Source organism: Lissotriton vulgaris, chromosome 5 (assembly GCF_964263255.1).
Source record: "Lissotriton vulgaris chromosome 5, aLisVul1.2, whole genome shotgun sequence".
Lineage (NCBI taxonomy): Eukaryota > Metazoa > Chordata > Amphibia > Caudata > Salamandridae > Lissotriton > Lissotriton vulgaris.
The window spans coordinates 1393207664-1393234495 of NC_141693.1; the positions used below are offsets into that span (position 1 = coordinate 1393207664).

Consider the following 26832-nt stretch of genomic DNA (forward strand, 5'->3'; position numbering starts at 1 on the left):
TTCCTCTAGGTTAAGCCTAACTGCTTTGTTCCAAGCTATAAGAGGATTAAGCACAGGCATATTTATTGAATTATTGGTTCACCCAAAAATGATTGTGATTATTATTTGCGGTAGATTCTAACAAAGGTCATCCCACCACTCTTTATGAGGCTAATTGGAGAGTCAGACAACCCCAAAGCTAATCATTTGGCAGCTACCGGGGTGAAGAAGCCATTATAATGTATGAGGATTCATGGAAAGTGTAACAGGTCTATGCAGATTTTTTATTGCACCTTTAAAGTTTGTGAAATTCCTAAATTGTGTGTCATGTAACATTCCCACAAGTTCTAGTGCTATTTTAAATGGGGTGGCCTGGGTAGACAATGTTTTGCTCCAAACAAGCTCCTTCTAGTAAATCCTAATAGGTTTTCCAGAAAGTATGTGCTTGCTTAAAAAAGTAATGCAAAATACTTGAAAAACCACTGCTGGAAATTTGGTTACGCTTTGAGGGTAGAGCCCTACTCAAGCAGCTGTCTTGGAGGAATAAACAATGTCCAACTGCCAACCACACCCAGTTATGTGACCAAGAAACAGGCTGCAGACACCAATTGGTTACGACAGGAACATGGCAACTTTCTAAAAGTGGCATTTTCAAAATTGTTACTTAAAATCTGACTTTACCATTACAGAATTTCTCAGACACCAAAAATAAAAGGTTTGCCTGTTCCCAACCAAACATTAGCAGTTAAATGTAATAAGTCGAACCAATGCTATCCTATGTGAGAGGTAGGCCTCACAGTAGTGAAAACAAACTTCAGACTTTTTTATTACCAGGACATGTAAACTTAAAAGTACATGTCCAATGTTTCTTATACACTTCACCCTGCCCTGTCGACTTTTATGTATAAAAAAGGGAGGGTTAGGCCTGACGAGACATTTATCTTGACAGGTTGAAATGGCAGTTTAAAACTGGACACACAGGTTACAATGGGAGGCCTGGGACATGTTTAAAGGTCTACTAAAGTGGATGGCAAAATAAATGCTGCAGACCCACTAGTAGCATTTAACATATAGGCCATGAGTACATGTAATACCACTTTACTAGGGACTTACAATTAAATAAAATAAGCCAATGTGACCATGTTTATAGGCAAGAGCACTAGCAGGTTAGCACTGGTTAGCATTTGTGAAGTGTGTAGACTCTTAAAGCTAGCACACATAATGTCAGCACAAAACAGGAGGCTGGAAGGTAAAAAGTTGAGGGACAATGAAGCCAAGGATGTCATTTTCAAATAATACATTTTGTACTAAAGAGTACATTTGGGTACTTTCTCAAAATGTTCTTAAAACTTCACCACAACTGGGCAATTTTATCGATTCAACAAGCAAACATGGTGGGAAAATTATTAAAAGAACTCCAATCCTTACACATAGGATGAAGGAACTGCCACTTGGCCTCTCAGAGAAGCAGAAAAGAGATCTGTCATACAAAGGAATCACAATCTGAATTAAGGCTGAAGGTCTGTGGAAAGAGAAGAGCTTCTTTGCACTCCTGGACTGGTGGTGACTCTTAGCCTGGTGGTAGGGGTGGAGTACGGCAAGACCATGGCAGTAGTTCTATAACTGTAGCATTTACACAATGACATTAAGAAACAGAGAAGATGAAAAGCTAGGTATTCAGCTCGACCTTTCTTGTGAATATAAAGATTCTAACCTATTCCCACCCTTTGCACTGAAGGCACTCCCAGGCGCCGGGGGATTATTGTGACCAGGGAAATGTGGACATCTTAAAATGTTTCTGCAAGTCCTATTCAGCTATTGGAAAACATATTTACCAACAGGCCAGAGATTAGTCATGTGGGCTTCCACTGAGGCCAAGAAAAGCTCTCCCAAATGTGTAAGGGGATTTCATTGAAATACACCAGTGGACAGTGCATTTCACCTGAGAAGGCATTTAACTTTGTTGTGGCTTTGTTTAAACAACTCTAAATGTAGGTAAATTAGATGAAAATACCAAGAATCCCTCATGTGATGGGACAGGGTCATTGTTCTTTGGTTGACCGCACAGCAGGAAGCCATCATTTTGGCTGGGTGCCATGCACCATATCAATATCTGCCCTTGCTTGGAGTCAGTGTGATAAAGAATCTTTATCCTAGTTGTATTGCCTTGTCTATTTAACATACTTCCCATGGACAGAAGATTCATTGAAAGTTCTATAGGAGTGCTTTTGGACCTTTTGTCCTTAATCCAATTGCTTACTGGCTTATGAACAGGTGTATTCCATGGATATTTGATGTCAGAGAGATATGCTCTAGCGCAAAACTCCTTTCAGTGCTATGAAGTTGTTTCACCACCTTTTATTTATTTATCTGTTCTGAACTGAATTCTCTCTGCAAAAAGCTCAATAATCTTACTGTTTGACTAACTGCAAATAATATAGCACACATTACCTCATGGAGTCTCAAGACTAGGAGCCTACTTTCCTGTCAAGAGGTATCTGTCTGTCACCACTGTTGAGCACGCATTGACCCTCTTGCATTATGTTGTTTGTCTTATAGAAAACAGAAAGCCATGGTTAAGAGAGTTTGGGTACAATATCTATTCCTTTGCTTGATTACTAATATTCTTCACTTGCCTTGTGGAAATCCTTCAAAGAGGCACACTGTACTGGTAAAATCACTTCCTATCCAATGACTTCACCAAGCTGGCACCAAAGGTCTCACACGTTGCTATATTTGCTCCTTCCTGACAACCTGCACCCAGTTGGTCAGCCTGACCCCCTTCAACTTAGATACCATCAACTTCATCTGTGGAATCCTACAAGGCTTTTCACTCGGGCCCACCCTCTGCTCAATGCCTACATAGCCCCCTCAGCAGTACCTTCCACACCCACAGAATCAATCTTATCCTATGCTGACTATACCCAGCTCACATTCTCCCTCTCTGACAAGACCCAAACACTCAGACCAATTTCTGCATGATCAAAGTTGCCAGATGGATTAAAAGTAACTGCCTCAAACTCAACACAGACAAGATGAAGGTAGTAATGTTTGGCAAAGACAGCTGCCTCTGGGTTTCCACTGGTGACCTGCCAACTTGGATCCACACCTCTCTGGACAACCCGCAAAAGAACCTCAGAGTAGTAATCAACAACCAACTCTCAATGGCAGGCCAAGTGAATGCAATCTCCATTGCCTACCTCCAGACTCTTAAGATGCTCAAGAAGATTTCCAGATAACTCCCTGCCACGACATGCAGAATTGTCACTGTTGCCTCATCGCTAGCAAACAGGACTAGGTAATGTACTCTATGGTGGAATCAACACTTTACTGACCATTAACCTTCAGACCATAGACAACTCAGAGGCCAGGATCAGCCTGAACCTCTCACCTAGTACTCACATCAACCCCCATCTCAAAGAGCTCCATTGGCTCCCAATCCTGTAACATGCACTCTTCAATCTAATCACAAACACATTGAAAGCCTTACACAACATTGGCACCTTGTACCCTTACAAATGCAGACATTTCCGCAAACCTACTAGACACACCCCCTGCATGCAAAGAGCCAGATGCGGTTGTTAGGCCTCATTCTATCTCACTTCTAAAACCTGGAATGACCTGCCCCAGCAAATAAGAGCTTCCTACTCAGCTCTTGAATTCCATAAGAAACTGAGAACAAGGCTCATTACCTAAGTTCAACGCTTTCTTCAGGGAAAGGATAGCATCCCAGGTGAATTGTGTGCTATACAAATACTCATAACATAACATACTTTAGATTTCCATCAGCCTCCACTACCAGTATCTCAAAAGTGGATTAATTCCAGCTTCATCCAACCAGTAATTGTGTTTTTTCAGAATTTTGAAGGGGCCAGTTTGTATAAGTTAAGGTCAACAATTGCCTGAGATGAGACCCTAATAGTTGTTATATTCCACAAAGTCAAGAACTTCCCTAGGATTCTATTGATAGTCCACTTCAGCAGTCTGCCTTGGAGGAAGAGGAAGCGGTGCTACTTATTATATGGAGTGAAGCAGTGACCTGATCAGTTAGACAATGAGAAAGGTCCAGCAAACTGAAGTTTGAGTTCTGGACATCTTGAACAATCATTTAGTCACAAGGCCCTCATGTCCAGGTAGCAGCCACAAGCTGTGATAACAAAGTTGAGGATGAGCAAAGAACATTTCAGGATTATGCACATGTAATTGTTCTGAGCTGCCATTACATTCCTTCACTTTATGTGGCTGCATGCCTGCCACTTTCCAGCCATGATACGATGCAGGGAATATTTCACTTTATCCAATGTATTATCCTGTTTTACCCAGAAACATTTCCTACTGTGAATACCTACTACCAAACTCCCAATAGCCCTATGCATTTTACACTGATAATCATGTGAACTGGGCAAGTGTTACCCTAATTTTCAGCTTTAGAAACTGGGTGAAACCCTTGCATATTGTAGGTGGTGTTTTATTTGCTTTACTTGGATTTTGAATCAGTGTACTTGATCCTCAGCATCCTGTGTTCATATGCAATGAGTTGTTCAGCCTTGCACTCAAAGCCACTTATGAACTAGGACAGAGGGCAAATAGCTCATAGACTGGATACATTGTAGCATTCAATCTAAAACGTACGCAAATTGTAAAAACATTACTTTGGGCAGAGTGAATCCTCTAAAGTTGGTGTCGCGCATCACCATGTGTGGAACTCCTAGTGGAACAATGTCACTGTATCGCTGGATCTCATGGATCACTGCATCTGTGTATGGCATCTTGTTCCTGTCATCCATGGAGGGTATGCGGAGCCGGCCAATCACGTTATCAATCTCCGCAATGACCTTCTCTGCAATTAGAAATATAAAACAAGCAAAAAGGGTTTTTCATTTTTTTTCTTTCAGTGTTGCTTACAATTTACAATGATTTGACAATACTGAAATCTGAATTTGTTACATCAACCAAGCTTTATTTGAATTCTTTTTAGGTAATCATAAAAGCATACATTAATGCTCATCATCATAATCACAAAACAAGATATTAAAAAGCACGTAATGTGTACATTATATACAGATAAAATTAGATTAAATTATATTCTTGGTTACCAGTTTAGATTAGATTTTCTACATATTAGTATGCCTTTTAAAACCATAGTAGATACCATGTAAAGAATTTGTTTTCTAAAAATTGAAGAGTTATAAATTAAGGGCGGCATTGCCTAAAACCAAGTAATTTTAAAATCAGTAAGTCTGTCGTAATTGGCCCGTTCGCATTAGCGATTAGCTGAACCTATACGTTGTCCTCCTTAACTTGGCTATATATGACAAACGCCATTTTGAATGTTACGGCGGCCATCTTAGATCATGAGCGGCCTCGTGGCCGATGTGCCCTTTAGTCCGTTGTCCGTTCCACTGACCATGCTTATCTGCCCAGCAACAGGCTATTTTTAGTACTGGTCAAGCCGCACATGCGCAGTTCCCACTGACCCGTAAACCTTCAGGAATGTGCACCAAACTGACCAGCGGAGTTGTGCCCCCTCCAATGAGCTGGCAGTATTCCAAAACATGACCATATATGTCTCGAATATGTGTCTTAACTTGTGCCGCCTATCTTTTATTGCCCCAAAACTGTATATAATATGAGGTCGCACCGATGTTCGGGGTGATACCTCTTGCATTACCGAAGGGTGCTGTTTGAGTGTACCACCACCCCATGGGGTTTTAATAAACTTGTTCTTTGCATTTTACAGTTTCCGTGCCAACAATTCTTGAGTGTGAGTGGGTTATCTCCGGAGCGTGTAGGCCTTGGGAACCCCTAAATACTTCAATTGGCGACCACGAAGGGACTCATCGGCGACTCGGATGCCCGAAGGAGAGGTCGTGACGAAGGCTTGGAAACCCGCCATGGGCGCGCGCTGCCACGAGTGACCCGAGTCTTGGCTGCCACGGTGTTTTTTCCTTTCCTTCCGATCTGACCTTCCAGGTGGCGCCGGTCTCCGACTGAGTCTTTGAAGTGTCTGCATCGCTGCGAAAGTGCAGTTTGGCTGATTTGGCTTACAAGACCTTGGCAGTTGGAATCTGGACAGTTGGGAATTTGGTAAGCTTTGTGTTCGGTAAGGTAGTCTTCGGACGCTTACTGAAGTTCTGCGATTTGTGTTCGGTAAGGTAGTCTTCGGACGCTTACTGAAGATCTGTGCTTTGTGATCGGTGAGGTAGTCTTCGGACGCTTGCCGAGTTCTAGGAACTTTGATTTGAGTTAGCTAACATTGTGAATTTGTGATCTTTGAACTTATATGTGTAGTGCACTTCACATAGGCAGGCATGTAGAGATGTTTCTCTAACTTTCTTTTTTCCCTTTGAGTGGCACGATCGTGTGGAGAACTGTAAGTGCCATTTTTCCGGTGTCACGCTTTCGTGATACTTTTGAACATGCCTGTTTTCAGTACACTCCGAGGAATGTGTTGTTTAGGAGAAGGTACCTCAATTAGGTTAGCGGAATCACAGCCGGCTCCCCCAGAGGGAACTCCAAATAGGGACATGTATATAAAGTTCGGCCTTCCCCCCATTATGTACAGTAAATTATGGCATAAATACACCAAAGCCGATCCTGAGTTGCAATGGCCCCTACACGGGTCGTATGATTTGAGTAAAATACAATTTGTAGAGCAATGTATGTTTCAACGCAGGTCTAGACAAAACATGTTTGATTGCGTGCGAATGTGGGAGAAAGCAGCGCGTGAGCGAATGAAGCGTGAGGTTGCCTTGGCGGACAAAGAGCAGCGCAAGGCTGCTCGGGATAAGGCTTTACAGCTTGAGGAAAAGGAGGCTCAGGAGAAGAAAGAAAGGGAGGAACGGGAACGTAATTTGCAAACGACTGGTCAATTTCCTATTCGCCGACCGCTTTATCCTGTCCTTAATAATGAAATTGATGATTTTTCTTTGTTAGATCGGTCACCGCCTCCGTACGTTACGCCGACGGCTCCAGCTGTGGATTCCGATGATGGCGGACAGGATAAGTCGGGCAAGAAGGGTGTATCTGCTCTCAGGTTTACTGCGGAGAGGTCCTCTCATCTACGTAGTTGGGCTCGCAAAGTGAATAAGCGTACTGTTACTCAGGATCAATTGATATCAGAAAAAACAGGGTGGTCGGATCTCAAATTGATGTATTTTCTGTCTTCCTTGGCTGATGAGGTTGTGAGCGCATATCGTGACCTTTCTGATACGTTAGAGCCTAAAGTATTGTCAGTGTATCGTGAAAATTTGACAAAAGGTGATTTTGATCTTTCAGATGTCGATGACCTGTTTGCGCAATTGATCAAGCTGCGGGATGAGACAACTCGATTGCGGGAGGAGCGGAAAAGGAAACAAAAGGAGTCTGAATTGGAGCATGATGGGCAGGCCAGAGAGTGTTCTCTCCGTGGTTCAGATAAGAGTTCTGCGTTGCATGTTATGCCTATGCGTGAAGCTGCGCCTTTGTATGTTCCGCCGAGGGGGGAAGGTACGGATGAGGATAAATTGTCAAAGGATGCGAAAGGGTATTTTGTGTATAACTGGGTTTACACTCCATGGAATAGAGCAGATGTCATGGCGTTGAAAAATTCTTTACCTGATCTTCGGAAGAATCCAGCGGATTTTTATGAAGGGGTGGAGGGGGCTATATCGTCTTGTGTGATGACTCTCATGGACATAGATTTGTTTTTTGGGTTGATATTACCACCTGATATGTGGCGGCAGATTCGTAAAAATAATGATGAAACGATATTGGGGGGGACATGGAAAGAAATAAATGCTGCAGATTTAGATAGGGAACCAGCATGTAAGCCTTGTCAGCTAATTCTAGATCTCCCGGCAGCTATCTTACATAAATTAAAAACGCTTGTTCCCTCCAAAAAGATTGATTGGACCATGTTAACGTCGTGCAAGCAGAAACCCGATGAAACGGTTTCAGATTTCTTTACGCGCTTCGAGGAGGCATTTCATGATTATAGTGGTCAATCTTTAACAGACGATACGGGTCGGCATTTGTTTGTAGATAAGTATGTAGCTAATCTCCTACCAGAGATTGCAAAGCGATTGAAGTCGAGTGAAAGTTCCTGGGCCACGGCGACCCCTGCGTCCTTGTTAACTATGGCTCAGTATTATGAGCGGCAGGAAGTGGAGGCTAAAGAAAGTGTAGAGAAAAAGGCGAAGGAATTGAAAACGAAGGTGATGTTGGCGCAGGTTCGGGGAACACAGGGTAGAGGGAATGATAGAGGTAGACGAGGTGGAGGTAATGCATCGTATGGTCGTACGGACATTGCGGAGGATCAGTGTGCTTATTGTAAGGAGTTTGGGCATTGGGCCGAGGATTGTCCGGTACTTCGTGAGCAGCGTAGCCAGCGTGGTCGAGGCAGTGGAAGGTCAAGAGGAGGTTATACTGGAGCGAGGGGTGGTGGAGGTGATCGTAGGCAGGCTGAGGAGAGGGGCCGTGGCCAGGACGAACGAAATACGTTTGATAGACGGAATCAATATCAGATTTCGGAAGGAGAGAATGTGGAACATCAGGATTATGTGCATGCATAGGATTGCGTAGGATGGGGTAAGGAATCAGTTGAAGTGCCGGTAGATCAGCAAGGTCCATATGTAACAGCGGGTATTTTGGGCTCTACTGATCAATTTTTAGTCGACACAGGAGCTACTCGTAGTGCTCTGTCGAAAAACTTGGTTCCGAGGGCTCCCCTGTCTGGCGAAATGATTACGTGTGTAGGGTTTGATGGCACACCCTCCCCCAGCCCATTGTCCAAGCCCCTTGCGCTATGCATTGACAAATACTTTAGTTTTGGCCAATTTTTGTTATCACCCCATACCCCAGACAATATCCTGGGCATTGATCTGCTTAAATATTTTCGAGCAACAATACGCTGCGCTCCAGAGGGAGTGCGGGTTATTCTGAACGACAACTACCCTGACCCTGATGATTGCCCTGACCCTGACAGATTTTATGCCATTCTAGACATCCCTGCTTTGGCCTCTTTGCCGCACACGTTGTGGGCGACCTCAGATACGGATGTGGGAGAGATGCGCATTCCACCAATACACATTACTGTAAAGGAGGGGGCCCCTCTACCACGAGTGCCACAGTATAAGATTTCGAAGGAAGGTGAAATTGCATTGACACATATTGTTCAGGATTTGATTTCTGCAGGGGTGGTGGAGGAGGTCCCTTATAATGTCTGTAACAGCCCTATTCTACCGATTCTTAAGAGAGACTCAGATGGCAAGATCTATCGGTTTATTATTGATTTGCGTGAAATAAATAAAATTGTCATTCCCCAATACCCAGTGGTGTCCGATATCACGACTTTGCTTACTTTGGTTCCACCGACGGCCACCACCTTTAGTGTCATTGACTTAAAGAATGCGTTCTTTTCCATCCCTGTTCACCCAGATAGTAGATATCTGTTTGGTTTTACGCTCAATAATAAATCGTATAGATTTTGTCGTGTTCCCCAAGGATATACTGAAAGCCCTAGCATCTACAGCCAGGCTTTGAAACGTCAACTAGATTCCTTTAAATTGCAGTCTGGCGTTGCGCTCATCCAGTACGTGGATGACCTTCTGCTTGCCGCCGACTCCTATGTACAATGTGAACAGAGTACGCTTGCATTGCTTTCCTTTTTGGCACTAAACAATCACAAGGTTTCCAAGAAAAAGCTTCAATACTGTAGACCCCAGGTGACCTACCTCGGTCATCTGTTGTCTAAGGAGGGGCGAGCATTAACATCTGACCGAATTCAAGCAATTTTAGATACACCAGTCCCCCGCACGCAGAGAGATGTGCGTGCCTTCATAGGGTTGACGTCCTTTTGTAGGCAATGGATCATGGGTTTTTCACATATCATAAAGCCTTTGCTAGCATTACTGTCCAAAGCCACACCGATGCCTCTTGAGTGGACAGATGAATGTCAGAGAGCTTTTGAACAGTTGAGGCAGGCCCTTTGTTCCGCACCCGTGTTAGGGACACCAGACTACACGAAACTTTTCACATTGTACGTACACGAGAATGATGGGTGTGCGTTGTCAGTGTTAGTGCAGTTACACGGGGATAAGCAGAGACCATGTGCATACTTCTCTGCCATTTTGGATCCTGTAGCACGAGGGCTGCCTGGGTGTTTTCGAGCGGTAGCGGCAACAGCAGTAGCCATACGACAGAGTGAGGGCATAGTGTTATCACACAAATTGTTGGTGTTAGTTCCTCATGCAGTAGATGCCCTGTTAAACCAAACAAAGACCCAATACCTCACGAGTGCACGACTTACAGGATACGAGCTGACACTTTTAGCGCCGCACATAACATTGAAAAGATGCGCTACTTTGAACCCTGCGACTTTATTGCCCTATCCGGCCGAGGAGGGTCAGGAAGAAAAACATCATGATTGTGTTTTCCTGACCGAAGAACAGACAAAGGGTCGTGTCGATTTGCAGGATGTGCCACTTCCAGATGTGGATGGGGAACTGTGGGTTGATGGATCGTGTTTGAGGCTGCCAGATGGTACGACTTCCGCAGCATATGCGATCACGACTCTTAAGACGGTGGTCGAAACAGCTAGAATACCACAGAAATCGGCTCAGGCAGCAGAGCTGATAGCTTTAACAAGAGCCTGCGAATTGAGTGCCGGATTATGTGTGAACATATACACGGACAGCCGGTATGCCTTTGGAGTGGCCCATGACTTCGGGCTCCTCTGGAGGGAACGCGGGTTTCTGACATCACACGGGGAGCACATTATGCACGGAGAGCTAGTGCGTGATCTCCTGAATGCGTTGCTCAGTCCTAAAAAAGTAGCGATAGTGAAGTGCAGTGCCCATAAGAAGATTACGGATAAAGTGGGTCAAGGAAATGCCTTTGCAGACAGCATAGCAAGGCAGACGGCTATGTCCCGAACTAGCTCCCCTATGTACGTGGTACAATCACAGGCTGAGAGATGGAGTGACGCTAGAGCAGAGATACGGGATATTCAAAAATCAGCTACAGAATCTGAACTTGCGGCTTGGGCAGCAGATGGGGTACTAGATGACGAAGGTTGTTGGAGAAGCAAAGACATGGAGAAGTGGAAATTGCCTGCGGCTTACTTACAGGCGATGGTCCAGATGACTCATGGACTGGCCCATGTCGGAGCTCTTGCAATCACTCGCCTTTTAACACGAGTTTGGGAACATCCTGAGATTGCGAATACTGCGAAGAGAGTAGTGCAGACCTGCCTGGTGTGTTTGCAACACAATCCTGGGAAGGGGACCCATACTCCGAAAGGAGGGTTCGTTCCACCTTCTGCACCGTTTGAAGTGCTTCAAATGGATTACATCCAACTTGAGCGCTGCAATAACCTGAAGTACGTCCTAGTGGTGGTGTGTGCTTTTAGCAAATGGGTTGAGGCCTACCCCACGAAAGACAATACGGCTTTGACAACAGCTAAGGTGTTGCTTAAGGAATTCTTTCCCCGCTTTGGAGTTTGCAGATTTTTGTGGAGCGATAATGGGCCCCATTTTGTTGGAAAGATTGTGGAATATGTACTGAAGGGGTTAGGGATTCAGCAAAAGTTCCACGCTGTATTCCACCCTCAGTCAGCAGGTTTGGTCGAGCGGTACAATGCCACCTTGAAGCTTAAGCTGGCCAAAATCGTGGCGTCTACATCGTTGAAGTGGCCAGATGCATTGCCGCTAGCACTACTATCTCTCAGATCAGTACCCCACTCACGAACCGGCCTTACGCCCTATGAGGTGGTGTTTGGCCGCCCTATGAATATCTGGGGGGTGCCCAAGCCGCGATTAATACATGATGTGCCTTGTGTTATGATGAATGATTATTTGGCACGATTAACAAATGATTTGCTCTCTATTCATCAACAGGTTCGAGAAGCGCTCCCTGATAACTCCACTGGAGAAGGCCACGATCTTCGTCCTGGGGACCATGTGATGGTCCGTTCGTTTGAAAGAGCAAGCAGTTTGGAGCCCAGGTGGAAGGGCCCCGAGCAGGTCCTCCTGGCAACCCGCACCGCAGTACGAGTGACGAACAGGAAGCGGTGGGTGCATTCGACACATTGTCGCCGTGTCTCTCCGGATCTGGTGACTCCTGCTGTGTTGACTGATTATAAGGAGATCTTGGAGAAAGAAAAGAGCCCAGCTGTGACGTCGGCCGAAGTGGAGGGAGCCTTCCCGGACCAATCTGCTACCGGAAGAGAGCGCTACGATCTACGTCCACGATAAGAAGATTTTTGTTCCTTTTTATGACTGGTTGGCTACCGCTCCAGGTTTGTGAAACGGAAACCGGGAATTCCAAGGGGGGGGGATCAGTTCTGCCAGAGTAGCGACACCCGTCTTGGCCCGGAGAAGAAAACAACGGCTACCTCGGAGTTCAGCACCGCATTTTTCTTTTTTTAGGTATACACGCACGTGTATCTGAGACAATTTGTGAAAACATTGTGAACAATTTGTGCCACTTGAGACTTTGCATAAACTTTCTTGAACTATGGCACCAACGGCATCTCGTGATAAGAAAATATTGGGTGCCTTTCTCTTTGTCTTGACCATTGTGGTGATTGCTGTTATGGCCTGGGTAGTCGAACTTGTGGTGCCTGTACGTGAACATCTGCTGCCGACTACCCCGGCACCGTCTGAACATTTTCATTTTACATTGCCCTTCCATGAAGAGCGCCATCGCCAAACGTACTTAAATAACAGCTTCATTCAGATTCTTCACCACACGCATAATATGACCAATACCTCTAATTGTTGGGTGTGCGGAATGTTGCCTGGGCACCAGAAGAGAGGGGGCACCCCACTTATCCCACTCCCGTTTTCGCACAATGGGTCATGCAACGCCTGGTACACTCTCCTCTTTACTCTGAGATGGCCAACAAAAGGGGGGGTGCTTTTCCGTTTGAATAAAGTATGTTCCCATGACAAGGATGGGTTTCCCCGGGCTGAGGGCACACGTTTCGAATGGGAAGAGTACAGGCCTGACAATGTATCTGCTCCACGTGTATATAGCAATCAGCGAAATGTGAATGTATCTAGCGCTCATGTCATAAATGTTATTGCCACAAAAGCCGATTTATGCATTAGAAACAAGGGCACGATTGCAGTGGGGAAAAGCGAATGTAACATTACTCTCACGTTTGATAGCCCGAATGGCATTTCATTTGTTGCATCTCGAAACACCTATTTTATCTGTGGAACGAAGGGGTATCATCAGCTCCCAGTGGGGTGGTTGGGCACGTGTTACGTATCATTTGTGCTACCTCCGGTATTCATTGCCCCTCCAATGTACCACAATGATTACACATTGTACCACGATTTTGTTTTGAACCGGGTTAAGCGAACTGTTGCTCTAGAGGACATTGATCAAACGGACACTGCATTACAACAGTATGTGGATTTTAATTTGGGACTATTCTCCTTTGTGGGGGCTGCATTAAACAGCCGGAAAATAAGACGACTGACACGCGTTGTCAAGGCTGTCGCGAATGACACTGCCGTTGCCCTGGGGAATATTACTGAGGAACTACAGATTTCCAGAATTGTCACCCTCCAAAATAGAATGGTTTTGGACGTTGTTTTGGCTGATCGTGGGGGGGCATGCAGAATTATCGGAAGCAGCTGTTGCGTATACGTCCCGGACAATTCCCCATCTGTGTATGATGCTATTTCCAAACTGCATAAAATAGCTGCTGAGATACACCCAGACAATGGGACTTGGACACTTTCAGGATGGTTCTGGTCCATGATTGCGACGTGGGGCTGGAAACTGTTGACAATTCTCTGCATACTTGTGGGAGCAATGTTCTTTATATGCTTGTGTATTCAATGTGGCCCTGCTTTATGTTCAATGTGTCTATCAGCTTGCTTACCATCGAGGCGAGCTCTTGCCCATGACAAAATGAGGCTACACAAAGAGGTGACACAAATTATGTTAATAGACATCGAGGACGAACATCCTGAGTATGTTCATTATGAGGTAGATTCAGCTAAACGCTAAAAGGGTCGTCTGTCGTAATTGGCCCGTTCGCATTAGCGATTAGCTGAACCTATACGTTGTCCTCCTTAACTTGGCTATATATGACAAACGCCATTTTGAATGTTACGGTGGCCATCTTAGATCATGAGCGGCCTCGTGGCCGACGTGCCCTTTAGTCCGTTGTCCGTTCCACTGACCATGCTTATCTGCCCAGCAACAGGCTATTTTTAGTACTGGTCAAGCCGCACATGCGCAGTTCCCACTGACCCGTAAACCTTCAGGAATGTGCACCAAACTGACCAGCGGAGTTGTGCCCCCTCCAATGAGCTGGCAGTATTCCAAAACATGACCATATATGTCTCGAATATGTGTCTTAACTTGTGCCGCCTATCTTTTATTGCCCCAAAACTGTATATAATATGAGGTCGCACCGATGTTCGGGGTGATACCTCTTGCATTACCGAAGGGTGCTGTTTGAGTGTACCACCACCCCATGGGGTTTTAATAAACTTGTTCTTTGCATTTTACAGTTTCCGTGCCAACAGTTCTTGAGTGTGAGTGGGTTATCTCCGGAGCGTGTAGGCCTTGGGAACCCCTAAATACTTCAAGACCAATCTTCTTCTTTGCACGGAAATAAGTTTACAAAATAAAACATGTAATGTGGACTGTTCCGAAATATCATCACAGGGGCATTTTTCCATAACTTTAGACCAGTCATTCATTGCCGGAAAACCTAATAATATGTGGAGGATTCTCACTCTGAATCTGGTCTACAGAAATCGATCATATCCACCCTGAACAATTTTCAAATAGGGCTACATACTATAGGTTGTTAAAATAGACTGGTTTGCCATTACTGTGGGCTTTACAGTTTCTGTAGCTAGTCTGAGCTCATCTAGTAACGTCAGGCATTTTTCCTTAAGGACTTTTCTTGTTACACCAGTCAATGTATTAGGCTTGTAATAAAATTCAGGGTGGCCAAGACCATGCATAAATTTGTCAAGATACTTTAGCCATGGTATTTTGGATACCTGTCAAAGTTTAAAACCGTTATTTAAAATGTCCTGATTAACAGTGGTCTTTGATGATGTCCAGATCCTATCCCAGAGCAAAGTAGGCTCTATTTTTATGAGATCTGATATGCAAGGGACACCTAGTTCAGCATTGCATACATATGATGAAGTACTGGTTGGGACTGCTAATACAAACTTAAAAAAACATTTTTGACTACTTGTAATACATGCGACTCAGCAAAACCCCAGACATCTGAGCCATATATGGCTGTAGAAACACACATAGCCTGATAAATATGAGATAACTCTGCTGCCGGACGTCTGCCCATTTTTTTGCAAAATTAACCAAGGCTGCAGTGGCATTCATAAACATTAGTTTCCTTACTTGTATTGCCTGTGTCCAGGTTCCCTCTTGCTCAAATAAAATTCCTAGATATGAGAAGCTGTTTGTAAACTCAACCTTTTTCTTGTCGATAAAAATGTCCCTACACTTAGAGCTGCGTTCACCACATCTCATGACAAAGGTCTTTGATGTGTTGACTCCAAGTCCAAGATTGTGCATGAATGATGAGAAACTAGTTACTGTTCTATGGAGGCCAAATGGAGTATGTGACATCAGGACGGCATTGTCCGCATACAGTAGAGCCGGTATGGACTGTCTGTTAATTTGCGGGAGATCTTGGTACTGGTTCATCAGCGCTTGGCCTAATCCTTAATATATAAAGTAAATAGGAATGGGGTCAGCATGCATCCTTGCCTTACCCCTGTCTGCATCTTAAATGGAGCCGTGCACTCCCCCGACACCATATCACACCCTCGCGTCATTGTATAGTTGCCTCAAAAACTGTATTATTGGAAGTTCCACACTTAAGTCTTCTAGAATCTTCCATAACCTATCGTGGATTTCACAATCAAAAGCTGCTGTAAGGTCTACAAATACTAGGAACAGCCTGCCCTGCTTTGCCAGTGTATATTTTCCTATGATAATATTCAAATGTAATCTCTGCGCAATAGTACCTAGACCTTCGCGGAAACCGAACTGTAGTTCAGAAATGAGCTTGTCATCTTTGGCACAGTCCTGTAATTTTAGAAGTAGGACAAACCATATAACTTTAACCAGGGAATCCAACAAAGAAATGGGACGGTAACAACCCGGATCATGATGATCACCTTTTTTTTAAATTGGAACCAGAGTTGATTCTGACCAGCTTTCTATGAAGTGAGAAGAGCAGCTAGCTATTATAACCTGGGTTAAAAGAGGGCCCTATAGCAGAAGGTTGGACTTATATAAACCTATGGGCACTCCATCAGGCCCAGGAGCTTCCCCCCCATGCTAGCTGGAGATCGATGGGACTAATGTGCAAAGACACTGCATTTTCCTGTAGTTGATTGGTTCCCATATATTTTGCGCATGGGGCATCTGTACATATTATAAAACATGCTACATTATCATATATGTATAATTATATAATGGCAGTTTTTCTGCAACGGGTACCAAATTATATCAAAGAGTCAATGAGAGTGAAACTTCCTGTCTATGATGTAAATTAGAACCCCAAGGTTAAAACCCCCTTCTTTTGAAGTTATTCATCTACACTTTCAAGATTAGTATGGATTGTGTCTTAAAGTTATGTGTCTCAGTTTTTTGATGCTAAGATTGTGTCATGTGGTTGTGTGTCACAAAGTGGTGAAGTCCAGCGGTGGACTTCTGTGGGTGGATGCATTTGTGTTCGAAGGATGAATATTCACCCAGTCAAGAGATGGTTTGGAGACAAGCAGGAGTGAGGAGCCACTGTGAAAGTCTGGAATAAAAGTGTTGGATTTCCAACTCACCTTGTCTACCTCTTCTTAATAGTATGGTCTCTTGACCACCCAAGATAACAGTGCAGGGGTATAAGAGTCATGCATGTGAAAATAAAGTACCCCGATAATTCTGGCAAAAAACATTTTTCTGCTGAAATTTGATTACAAGTTTACCAGTATTTCTAGCATATAGTCACCTGCTGAAAGAGGGTGTATGTATGCCAATAAAGGGCCCAAAATTAAAAATTGGTCGAGCACTGTAGTAATGCCGATTTCCCAATCTATGCCCCGTTGCCGCAGCAAAAGACAGAATGTTCTGGAATTGTTGTGATAATACTGGCCAGTACAAACTTTACTGAGTGCAGTATTACTGTATTATTTTTACCAGGACACTTTTTATGGGTCTTATACACTTTCTGAATGAGATCTGACTGGAAAATCTCTGCATTATGTGTTACATATCCGATACATTCAATGTAACTTGCGACAGTGATAGAGCACTTATTTTTCTGTATTTGCTTTTTGCTGGAAAGTGGATTATTAGTAGTGATAAGCAGTGACTTACCACTAGTAATAAGGCCATAAAGACAATAAAAGGGTCAGTCAAGGTCTCAATAAATTATTCCCTTTTTCAAACCTTGGTGGCCGGCAACGAGCAGGCAGGTGTAACGTAGGACACAGGTGTGTAAAGCATTTAAAAACACTGACATATAAAATACGTAAGACACAACACACAATAAAGACCCACCTCCAAATTAAGAAAAATAGATTATATTTTATGAACACATGGACAACAAAATTATAAAAATCAAATGTAAGGAACTGGAGATATTAATTGTTAAAGAATAAACACTTTCTAGTGCTTAAAAACATATATTGCTACTCAGACCTCTGGTAATGTTTGACCGGGACAATGTAAAAGTTTTAGGCCAATGGCATTGGAGCCCAGGTCAGATACACTAAGCAGGAGGCCTCGGTCAAAATTTTAGCTTCTGACTTAGAAAATTATCTGGAGCATATCCTTTCAACATCGACTGGTCCCCTGCAGCAGGCCAATTTCAATGCTATGTGGTTGGATTCCTTCTTTGCAAGGCCCCGGTCGGATCCTGGAAGTCTGGCGCTCAGGAGCTTTCAGCTGGACAAACCTTAAATCCAGGCTGGGTTGCAGTTGAAGATAGTTGGCTTGACTCTTGTTGTAGTTTCCAGGAAATCCTTGGTATAAATATCTTGGCTGACCCATGTGCTGCTGCAGCGATGTCTAAACATGAGTTGACGACCATATTCATGAAATATAAAGCAGAGAGGCGGTCGAGCAACAGTAGTTTAAAACTGACCTGTATGTTCTATAATAAATTTGCAGGTGACCAGACCCTCGCATAGATTTGTCCTTACGAGGATGAGGCTTGGGTTAGTACATCATCTGGTGGCCTTCCGTCTCCGAAAAAAACATCTGGTGGGCCCGTGCCGCTGTTACTGCCAATCTAAGCAAAGCACTTTGCACTTTCTCTTGCTATGTAACCTATATATGAATTACTGCATTGTTTATTTAAAACCTATCTTTGTGAAATATGGAGTCCGCACTGTCAATGAGGCGATGAATTTGCTTTTTAATATGCATAACATGGATGTATGCTTGTTTACTGCTACCTTTTTAAACAAATCAATTCATGCGGGGAAAAGTATGATGTTTTAATATTCTTTGTGTTAACTGATTTAATAACCCCTGTAGCCTTTGCCTGTTTATATTTGTATGTTATCTTGAGGTTTTATGTCATTTTTTGATATGTACCGAATAAAGCTTTATGAAATGAAAAGAATGACTCTTGTTGTCGAGTCACCCTGTGGAACTCCAAACTTCTGGAACTTCTGCCTGTGCAAAACACTAACCCAAGTGTCTGGAATCCCCTAGATGGTTCTTGTAATGTCTGGACTACAATTCTCACAGTACACCTAGCCAAATCCTTAAAAGTCCACTGGACGCACTCCAGAATGGGGACTCTTGATGGAGATGAGGCAGGTGGGCTCTGTTAGCCTGTAGCTTGCAGGGAGTCCACCCCGTAATCCTTCTTGAAGCAAGGCAAAGTCCTTAGGGCTGTAGTACCAGATTGTGCAGCAGGTGCAGATCTAGATTCCAGCAGGTACGTCCTTTTTGTCCTTGTAGGTTCTGGAAGCAATTCTGAGGAGCTATGCAGCTTTTCCATATTTATCTAGGATTCCTGTACATCAAGCAGGGGGGGCACCCCTGACCAACGGGATGCAGGGTGTCACCCAGGTATGTTGCCCCTTCCTCCAAAGACTGGCATATGCTTGTCCCAGCGAGCACTATTCTCTCAAAATTTAAAATAGAGAAAGTCTCTCCAGAGCAGCTGGGTCAGGCTAACCCATCCCACTGGTGTGGCTGATGTTCCTAAGCACTGACCTTCCAACCCTCTCCCTAATCTAATTGAAGAGGCTCCTCTGTGGATGGGATGGCAGAGTGCCCTAAACTGTCATTCTCCCTTTGAACAACAGTTTGGCTACCCCTCACCCTCTTCCTGTTATCTGTTCTGCAGCTTGTACTTCTCCGCCCACAGGAAACAAATTGTCTCTCTAGCAGGGCTTCTCACACCTCATTAGAGCAGCCTGCCCAGCATGGGCAGAGACTGTCAATTCAGGAGAGATCAGCTGAAAGGCTGGATTTTGGCTCCTTAAAGACAGATTAATTAATTCTGTTCTGTCATAGAAATTTAACATTGGCAAGTTGGTGAAGTATATTTCATGTGGCTCCTATAAATAGTTATAGTTATATCAAATATTACTACGTTAGCCTCTGGAGCTATTCACGACAACGGGGAAAGCCAAAATTGACAGTTTGTCCCTCACCAGGTCTTATAAAACATCATTTATAATGTTCCTGCATATTTTTACAAGGCACCCTGCCCTTAAGGGCACCTAGGGGAGACCTTAAGGGTGACGTATATGAAAAACAATGGGAGAATAATACTTTGGCAGTACCTTTCAATCTAAAGTCGAATTTGAATATAATGTCAATTTAAAAGCAGCCGGCAAGACAGGGCTAGCTTTTAAAATGGCAGTAGGCACCACAGTAGTGCACACTCCGGTGCAGGAAATCTACTGAGCCTCTAAACCTCCCTGCCCTAATATATACTAGGGACTTTGTGGAAGTTTGAGTACACCTTGCCTTATTATATACTAGGGACTTACAGGGGTCTGTCATTGCCAATTGTACCAAATGACCATATACTTTTTACACAGAGCCCAGGGCACAGTCAGAGCCAGAAGACCAGCATCTAGTAGTCAAAATGGGAGCATTGTCAACATGTTATGCTTTCTCACACTCTTTAGGTTTTAGAGACAGTCTTTTGGGGTGTGCAGGCTTGTGTCTCCTCTCCAGAGACACTGGAAGCATTTGAAAAGCAAAAAGCCAACTTTGGTTATCCTTAATTTCTGACTCACATATGTATTTACTTATAGAATCTTGGTATTTTAACCCTGAATATCTAAAATCACAATAAAATAGGATTGTTCCACAATACTACATTAAACCTAAACGCTTGATCAATAGTACTAGTGTTCTCTGTGAATCCAGGGCAACAATGGGGTAAGATGTTAGCATTATCAATCCATTCCTTTAACTTTTAATGTATTGTTTTTCAAAATGAAATTTGAGGAACATGTATCAAGCTGATCCATGTGTAGGTCACCAGGTCCTCAAAACGTCCCTTTTTGACTATTGGGATTTTTTTTGCACCCAAGAATTTATGAGGAATAGGAGTGCTCTATGTGACAGCACTTTAGATATGGTGAAGACAAGATCCCCAGATCAGAGGCTCAGATTGCAATTATTTTAGCTACACCTGGAGCTTTTCCTAGATTGTGGCCTATTGGAGGAACCTTAACATCACAACTTACGTCCCCTGTCCAGTGTCAGTGGCCAGTCTTGCCCTGGAACCTATTGCTACCACACTTACATCAGTATTCAATGCCATGTTCGAATCAGGAGATTTCCCTTATGTTGGAAGATGGCCTCAATACTTCCACTACTGAAAAAACACAACCTGGATCCAATGGATCCAAATAACTTTAGACCTATCTCTCGCCTCCCACTGCCAGCGAAAGTGTTTGTGTAAGAAATAAACTCCCTGCTGAGTGCCTTCCTCCAAGAGAATAAGCTACTGGATCCTACTCAGTATGGTTTTAGAGAAGGACAAAGTACTGAGGCTGCCCCGATAAAACCAACAAAAGAAAATGAGGAAAGCCCTGGACCAAGTAGGTGATGCTGCCCTCATTATGCTGGACCTATCCACGGCCTTTGACACGGTTCAACATGACCTCCTGTTGGACCGTTTGTCAGAGTATGGAGTTAAGGGCAATGAATGCTGATAACAGCTCTTAAATGATAGATCAAAAACAGTATCCCCACGGAAGTTCTACTCTAAACCTTTTTCTTTACCATGTGGAGTGCAGCAGGGATCGTCCCTTAGCCCAACCCTCTTTAATGTTTATGTGGCACTGTTGACCCCCTGATCAGATCCTATGGATTCAGTCTTTCTTCTTATGCAGATGACACACAAGTTGTAGTATCACTGCTACGGGGACAAGAAGTAGCGATGAGCAAGAAGTTCCATGACTGCATGGGAGCAGTCAAAACTTGGATGACACAGAATTGTCTAAAATTAAACTTGGGCAAAACTGTGATCCTTATATTCCGAAATAAGGCCAGCTTCTGGACCCCGGACTGCTGGCCATCAGATCTGGGCACCCTCCCTAAACCTAAGAGGAAGGGGAAAATCTGCAAGTTAAGGTGAATGATAGACTGAGCTTTGAGGACCAGATAAACACCACTACCTCAGCCACCTTTCACTCCCTTAAACTGCTAAAAAAGGTCAAACCTTTCCTGCCAGAAGACAGTTTGTGAACGGTCGTCTCATCCCCTATTTTATCACGGCTGGATTATTGTACTGGTCTCTACCTTAATATCCAAGAGCGGTACTTGAATAAATAGTAGACCCTGTAAAATGCAGCAGCAAGACTTGTGACAAGTACCCCTAAATGTGTATCTGACGCCAAGGAAATTAAAAGACTACACTGGCTGCCTATTTGGAAATTGGTGCACTGTAAGTCTCTATGTATTGTCTTCAAGGCGCTACATGGCCAGGATCCTGAATTCTTGATTCGCGAGTTTCAATGGTACACTCCCAAAGAACTTTGCACTCACTAGGGGTAAAACTTGTGTGCTTACCACCCACGAAGAAAGCTACGTAGGGGGGACAAGTTTCATTATAGGTGTGGCCAAAACATAGAATGCCCTACCTTGGAAGCTGAGGAACTCCACTAACCTCCTCACCTACAGGAAAGTACTCAAAACCTGGCTATTTAACTTATATAATCCTCCAGTGACACCTTCCTGCAATCGAATTCTCAGTAAAGTTGAGCTACCAGCGCCAGGACACCCCCGGGTAACAGTGCACTCTATAAATATAAGTAACATAACATAACAACTGACTTTTTTCATACAAAGGCATAAAGGAAAGGGTGCTATTGATTTGGCAGAATTAATCTTCCGCCCTATAACCATTTCCATATAGTAGAGTCCAAACTACTGACAGTATATTTATTACAGAGATACTTACTAAAGGTTAACTGACATGAGCAATAATATGCCCGGACCCTCTTACATCCTTGGACAAAGCTTTGATTCCCACTAGTCTCTCTTATTTTATTAGATGTATTTGTATGGTAAACCTCACCTCTCCTGGCCACTGCTCAGGAAATGGAGGCCCCGCTCTGTAGTAATGGAAAATACTTATTTACAAATATGTAGGTTATCCTATCAAAGTGAACAACCTAACATTTAAATATCCATTACATGTTCTCTCTTAAAGGAGTACTAATGAAACCTTGATATGTAGTCACTAAAATTTGGAAATGGCTGAAAATTCATGGGCTATCGCCAAACGTGGAACAAAAGATTGTGATAAATCCAAAACACAGAGCTATGGTGTGTTCAAAAAGACTGCTCTTGTTAATTTCATCAGTAGTGTGTAGCCTGGAGAAGCAGTGAGAAGCATAGACAAATCGTTGCTTTGAAAATAGCCAGACTAACTCTAGCTTAACTCTCCTATGTTATCACATATAACTATGCTTTAGCTTATAGAGCCGATGGAGTAGCTAAAACACCTTTTTTAAGTAAGGAAAAATTGCATCAAAACCATGCACACGAAAGGGGCAAGCGACCTACTGCACCTTACCTGTCCGTCGGTACCTCTAGCCTCGTCCTGAGCCAAGGGGAAGGTACCGATGTAACAGTCCTCAGTTGCTTATAACCCGTCATAAAAACAATCATAAAGCCGTCGTCGGTCACCTGACCGGCGGACTTAGATGAAAACTGCTTAGAACCAGCTTGTAAACTCTCGTTTCGTAAACACTTAGCGGATTGGTGCAGCTCCCGAAAGACAACTACCGATTGGTCCTCTCGCGGCCAATCATCGTCTTATTACGAAATAGGTAGTAACCCAACCCCGCGGAATGCGTGGGAGCGGCCGGCGCAAAACCCCGCCCACCACAAAACAAAGTTTACCTGAAGGCTTATTGATCGGTGGATTATCAAATCGCTAGTTATAGTAAACTATGGATGAAAAAAAGGAAAAGCGAAGATGGCGCTTGACCACTTGGTGCCGTTCCCAAAATCTTTCGCCGTTAGTTGGTGCCATTCCCAAAATAATTCGCCGTTGAATGCGGTCAATGAAACTTTGGCTAAATAACCAAAAGGCAAATAGTGATGTGCCTAAAATGTTGTACCAATGAACTCAGCAAAATGAGGTTAGCTGTATACACATCTCTATTATCTCTTAGTGTTCGAGAAAAAGAAGAGAACTACCCTTTATTGTAGTAAATGTATGTGGAAAACTTAGCTCTAGACTTATGCATGGTATCTCCATGTGCAAGGTAACCCCCATCAAGTGCTCACTACGTGTAACCACGATAAGCAAACTGCTTCATAGGGGGTTGTCTCAGATAAAAAAATATGGTCCTCTAGAAGACCAATAATTCAATTTGGGACAACTGTGTTCTCAGGTCAAACAGATGGCCGGCACTAGGGGTGGTTGTTAGATGGATACCCAAGGAATTTCATCATTTAGACCTTCTGTGTCACTCTTCAATCGATAAATCCATTTTTGTTCGCTCAAAAACAAAAACCTTGAAACATCTTGTACGTGGGGTGGCACAAAGGGTTTTTCCAGAACTGTCCACCTCATCTCTTCTGGGGTATGTTTCATCTGTATAAAGTGGTTGGTAAGTCTGGTTGCTTGTTTATTGCACCGTATGGTGCTCTTGTGCTCATTTATACATAGTTAAATTTTTCTAGTCGTCATCCCTACGTATCGCAAGGCACATGGACACGTAATGAGATATATCAGCCTTTTACTATTGCAATAAGTGTGACTCTTCAGAGTCCATGGTCTCGAGGTACCGATGTCTATGGTAAGTGTCTTAGTCGTTTGGGGACAGGCAGTGCATTGTCCACAGGGAAAGTGACCCTGTACTGGTGGTAGGTTCCATAAAGTATTAGCAGATGTCATCTCATTTCCTTTGCTTCTTGGCCTCGTATGGACAAGGCTGTCTTTCAGGTTGGAACCCCTTTCAAAAAAAAAAAGCAGTGTCTGAATAACAGAACCTGCAGTGTTAAGAATTCTCCAGTTCTTCTTCACTGTTTTCTGCAGTTTATTTGACAATGTGCAGAATGTCGTCACAAAAGTCAATCTGTCAATTGTTGGTTTCGAGACAGGGGGACTTAACAAAGCTTCGCGGTTGTTATTCGTGGCACGCTTTTGTGCTCTTTTGATCATGTGCTTAGGGTAGTTGCGGTCTTGCAATTTTGAAGCCAGATCTCTGGAGAAAAATTCAAAATCACTTTTAGTGGAACAGTTCCTGCGGACTCTTAAAAATTGTCCCACTGGCAGGTTCTCTCGCAGGGACTTAGGGTGATGGCTAGTGTATGACAACAAGGAGTTGCGGGCCATTGGTTTGCGGTACAACTTGCTCCCGAGATATCCATTAACAGGGAAAATGGTGACATCCAAAAACACCAGTTTTTGCTGGCTATACTCAACAGTGAACTTCAAAAAATTGATTTTGATCGTTCAGCCATTTATGAAAATTTGTGATAGTATCTGATGTTTCATGCCAGACGACAAAAATGTTGTCGATATAACATTTCCACACCAACACCTGATCAAAAAAAGGGTTGGTGTGGTTGAGGACACATTTCTCTTCAAAGAGATTGTTGGAATTAGGTAGCCTGGCCTAGGGCAAGACTAACATTTAGAGGCACAGTGTAAAGGTTGCAGACCACCCAAAAGTAACTTCACGCAATAGCACTCAAAAAGAAAAACACTACACCAAAATTATATGAAAATACGTACTGCTTTATGTAAAAATAATATTCTCTCTGTTGTCAAATGTAAATATCTCACATGTAATTAGCTCAAAAACATTTCAGATCACTTTTAGAATCAGCAGTTACACTTTTGAAATTAATAGCAGATTAACACGTTGCCTTTAAGCAGTTGCTATATCCCTGAACTCCTATTACACTTGTACATTAGGATAAACTGTACCTTAGAATCAATCAGGTTATTTATCACTTCTGCTAGAACCTTGGGAGGAAAAACCCCAGGAACACCTAAATACAAGTAGATTTCCTTATGAGATGAAAGCACAAATCTTATTAGTCAGGGAATTTGTTACAGATTCTATCAAGGTGCTAGCTTAAATCATCAGTGGTACATTCCTAGCATTTCTAGCGCTTAATTAGGCATAGTTTCCAAAGATGACCTATACTCTAAAACTGGTCTCAGCAATAGCAATAACACTCTTAAATTACTATGCAGATTGATAATTAATTCCAATAGCGCATTACAGTTGAATGTGCACCACAACCAAGTCTGGTAGAAAACCCTTCTAAGTCCATAGGACAGTTAATGATGCAATGTGCTTCTGTTTTGCCTTCCAAACACTCTACTCCATCAGAGGGGGGCCAACTGTCATTAATGAACAAGAGCCAGGGGTTGACTGGGACTCTTATATTCTTTACACCCCTCAGCTAACCAGGCTCCTCGTTATAAGTAGTGTTTCCACAGTTAAGCCCCTCGTTTTCCAGGCTCTTCCCCCCTCCCTCTTCTTTACAGGCTCAACCAGTGTGGAAAGGAACCCAGACGAAAAGGAGGCCTAACCAGCTCTCCCTCGCCTCCCCTCACTCCTCACCGCTTACTTTGGATGAGCAGGCAACAGTCGAGTCCTCCGCTCACCCTCTGGACTCGAGGGCTCCTTACCGCTGCTACTCGGCCCCCTCGCTCCCTCTCAGAGGAGCAGAGACCTCTTCTGCGCACAGAAAACGGAGCGCAGACACGGTGATGCAGCCTCGCCACAGGGCTGCTCCTCACCGTCCAGGATCTGTCCCTCGGCGCCCCACTCGATCTCTGCCACTCGCCGAGACTGCCTCCGGACAGCTCTCCTCAGCGTCGCGTCGGCGCTTCCACACGCCCCCGGGCTCTCCTGCGCATGCGCGGGGGAGAAGCGACACTGCACTGGGCCTGCTCGGTCCTAGGCCCCTCCTGAGGGATTATTACAGCCGACTGGGCATGCGCGAGTGCGCCTCAGCAAAGCGTCTCGCCCAGGCTCTTCTTGGTAAACCGGGACTCCACTCGGTAACGCGACTGGAGCGCGGAAGGTGCCCCCGGGGTCCCGCTTTCGAAGGGAAGCCCTGACAAGCTTCCCAGGCTCAGTGGATCCCGGGGTTGAGCGCTTTACCAAAACGCTTGATGCCTTCCACCAAGGACTCCAGGGATCAGTTGTCTGTAGATCCAACTAGGGCTCCTCAGGACACCAGCCTTCCCCAGCACCCAGGAAGGTAGGGACAGCACTAGCTTGATTCTGTACCCAGTTCTCCTCACAAAGTCCTCTCAGCACTTGACTTGAAGAAGGGGTTGGGATTTTAGGGAGGAAGGATATCCTTCCTGAGTCTCTTTCTGCTGGGCAGAGGACTGCGCAC

General features: G+C 44.0%; 1 protein-coding gene across 1 annotated transcript in view; it reads right to left on the reverse strand.

Moving 5' to 3' along the window:
* Positions 1–26832, reverse strand: part of LOC147712643 (cytochrome P450 2G1-like) — a 146167-nt gene that overhangs the window by 84393 nt on the left and 34942 nt on the right. The window contains exon 2 of the mRNA XM_086923339.1: positions 4632–4819. Within this exon, the coding sequence (XP_086779465.1) occupies positions 4632–4819 (188 nt within the window). The remainder of the gene's footprint in view (positions 1–4631; positions 4820–26832) is intronic.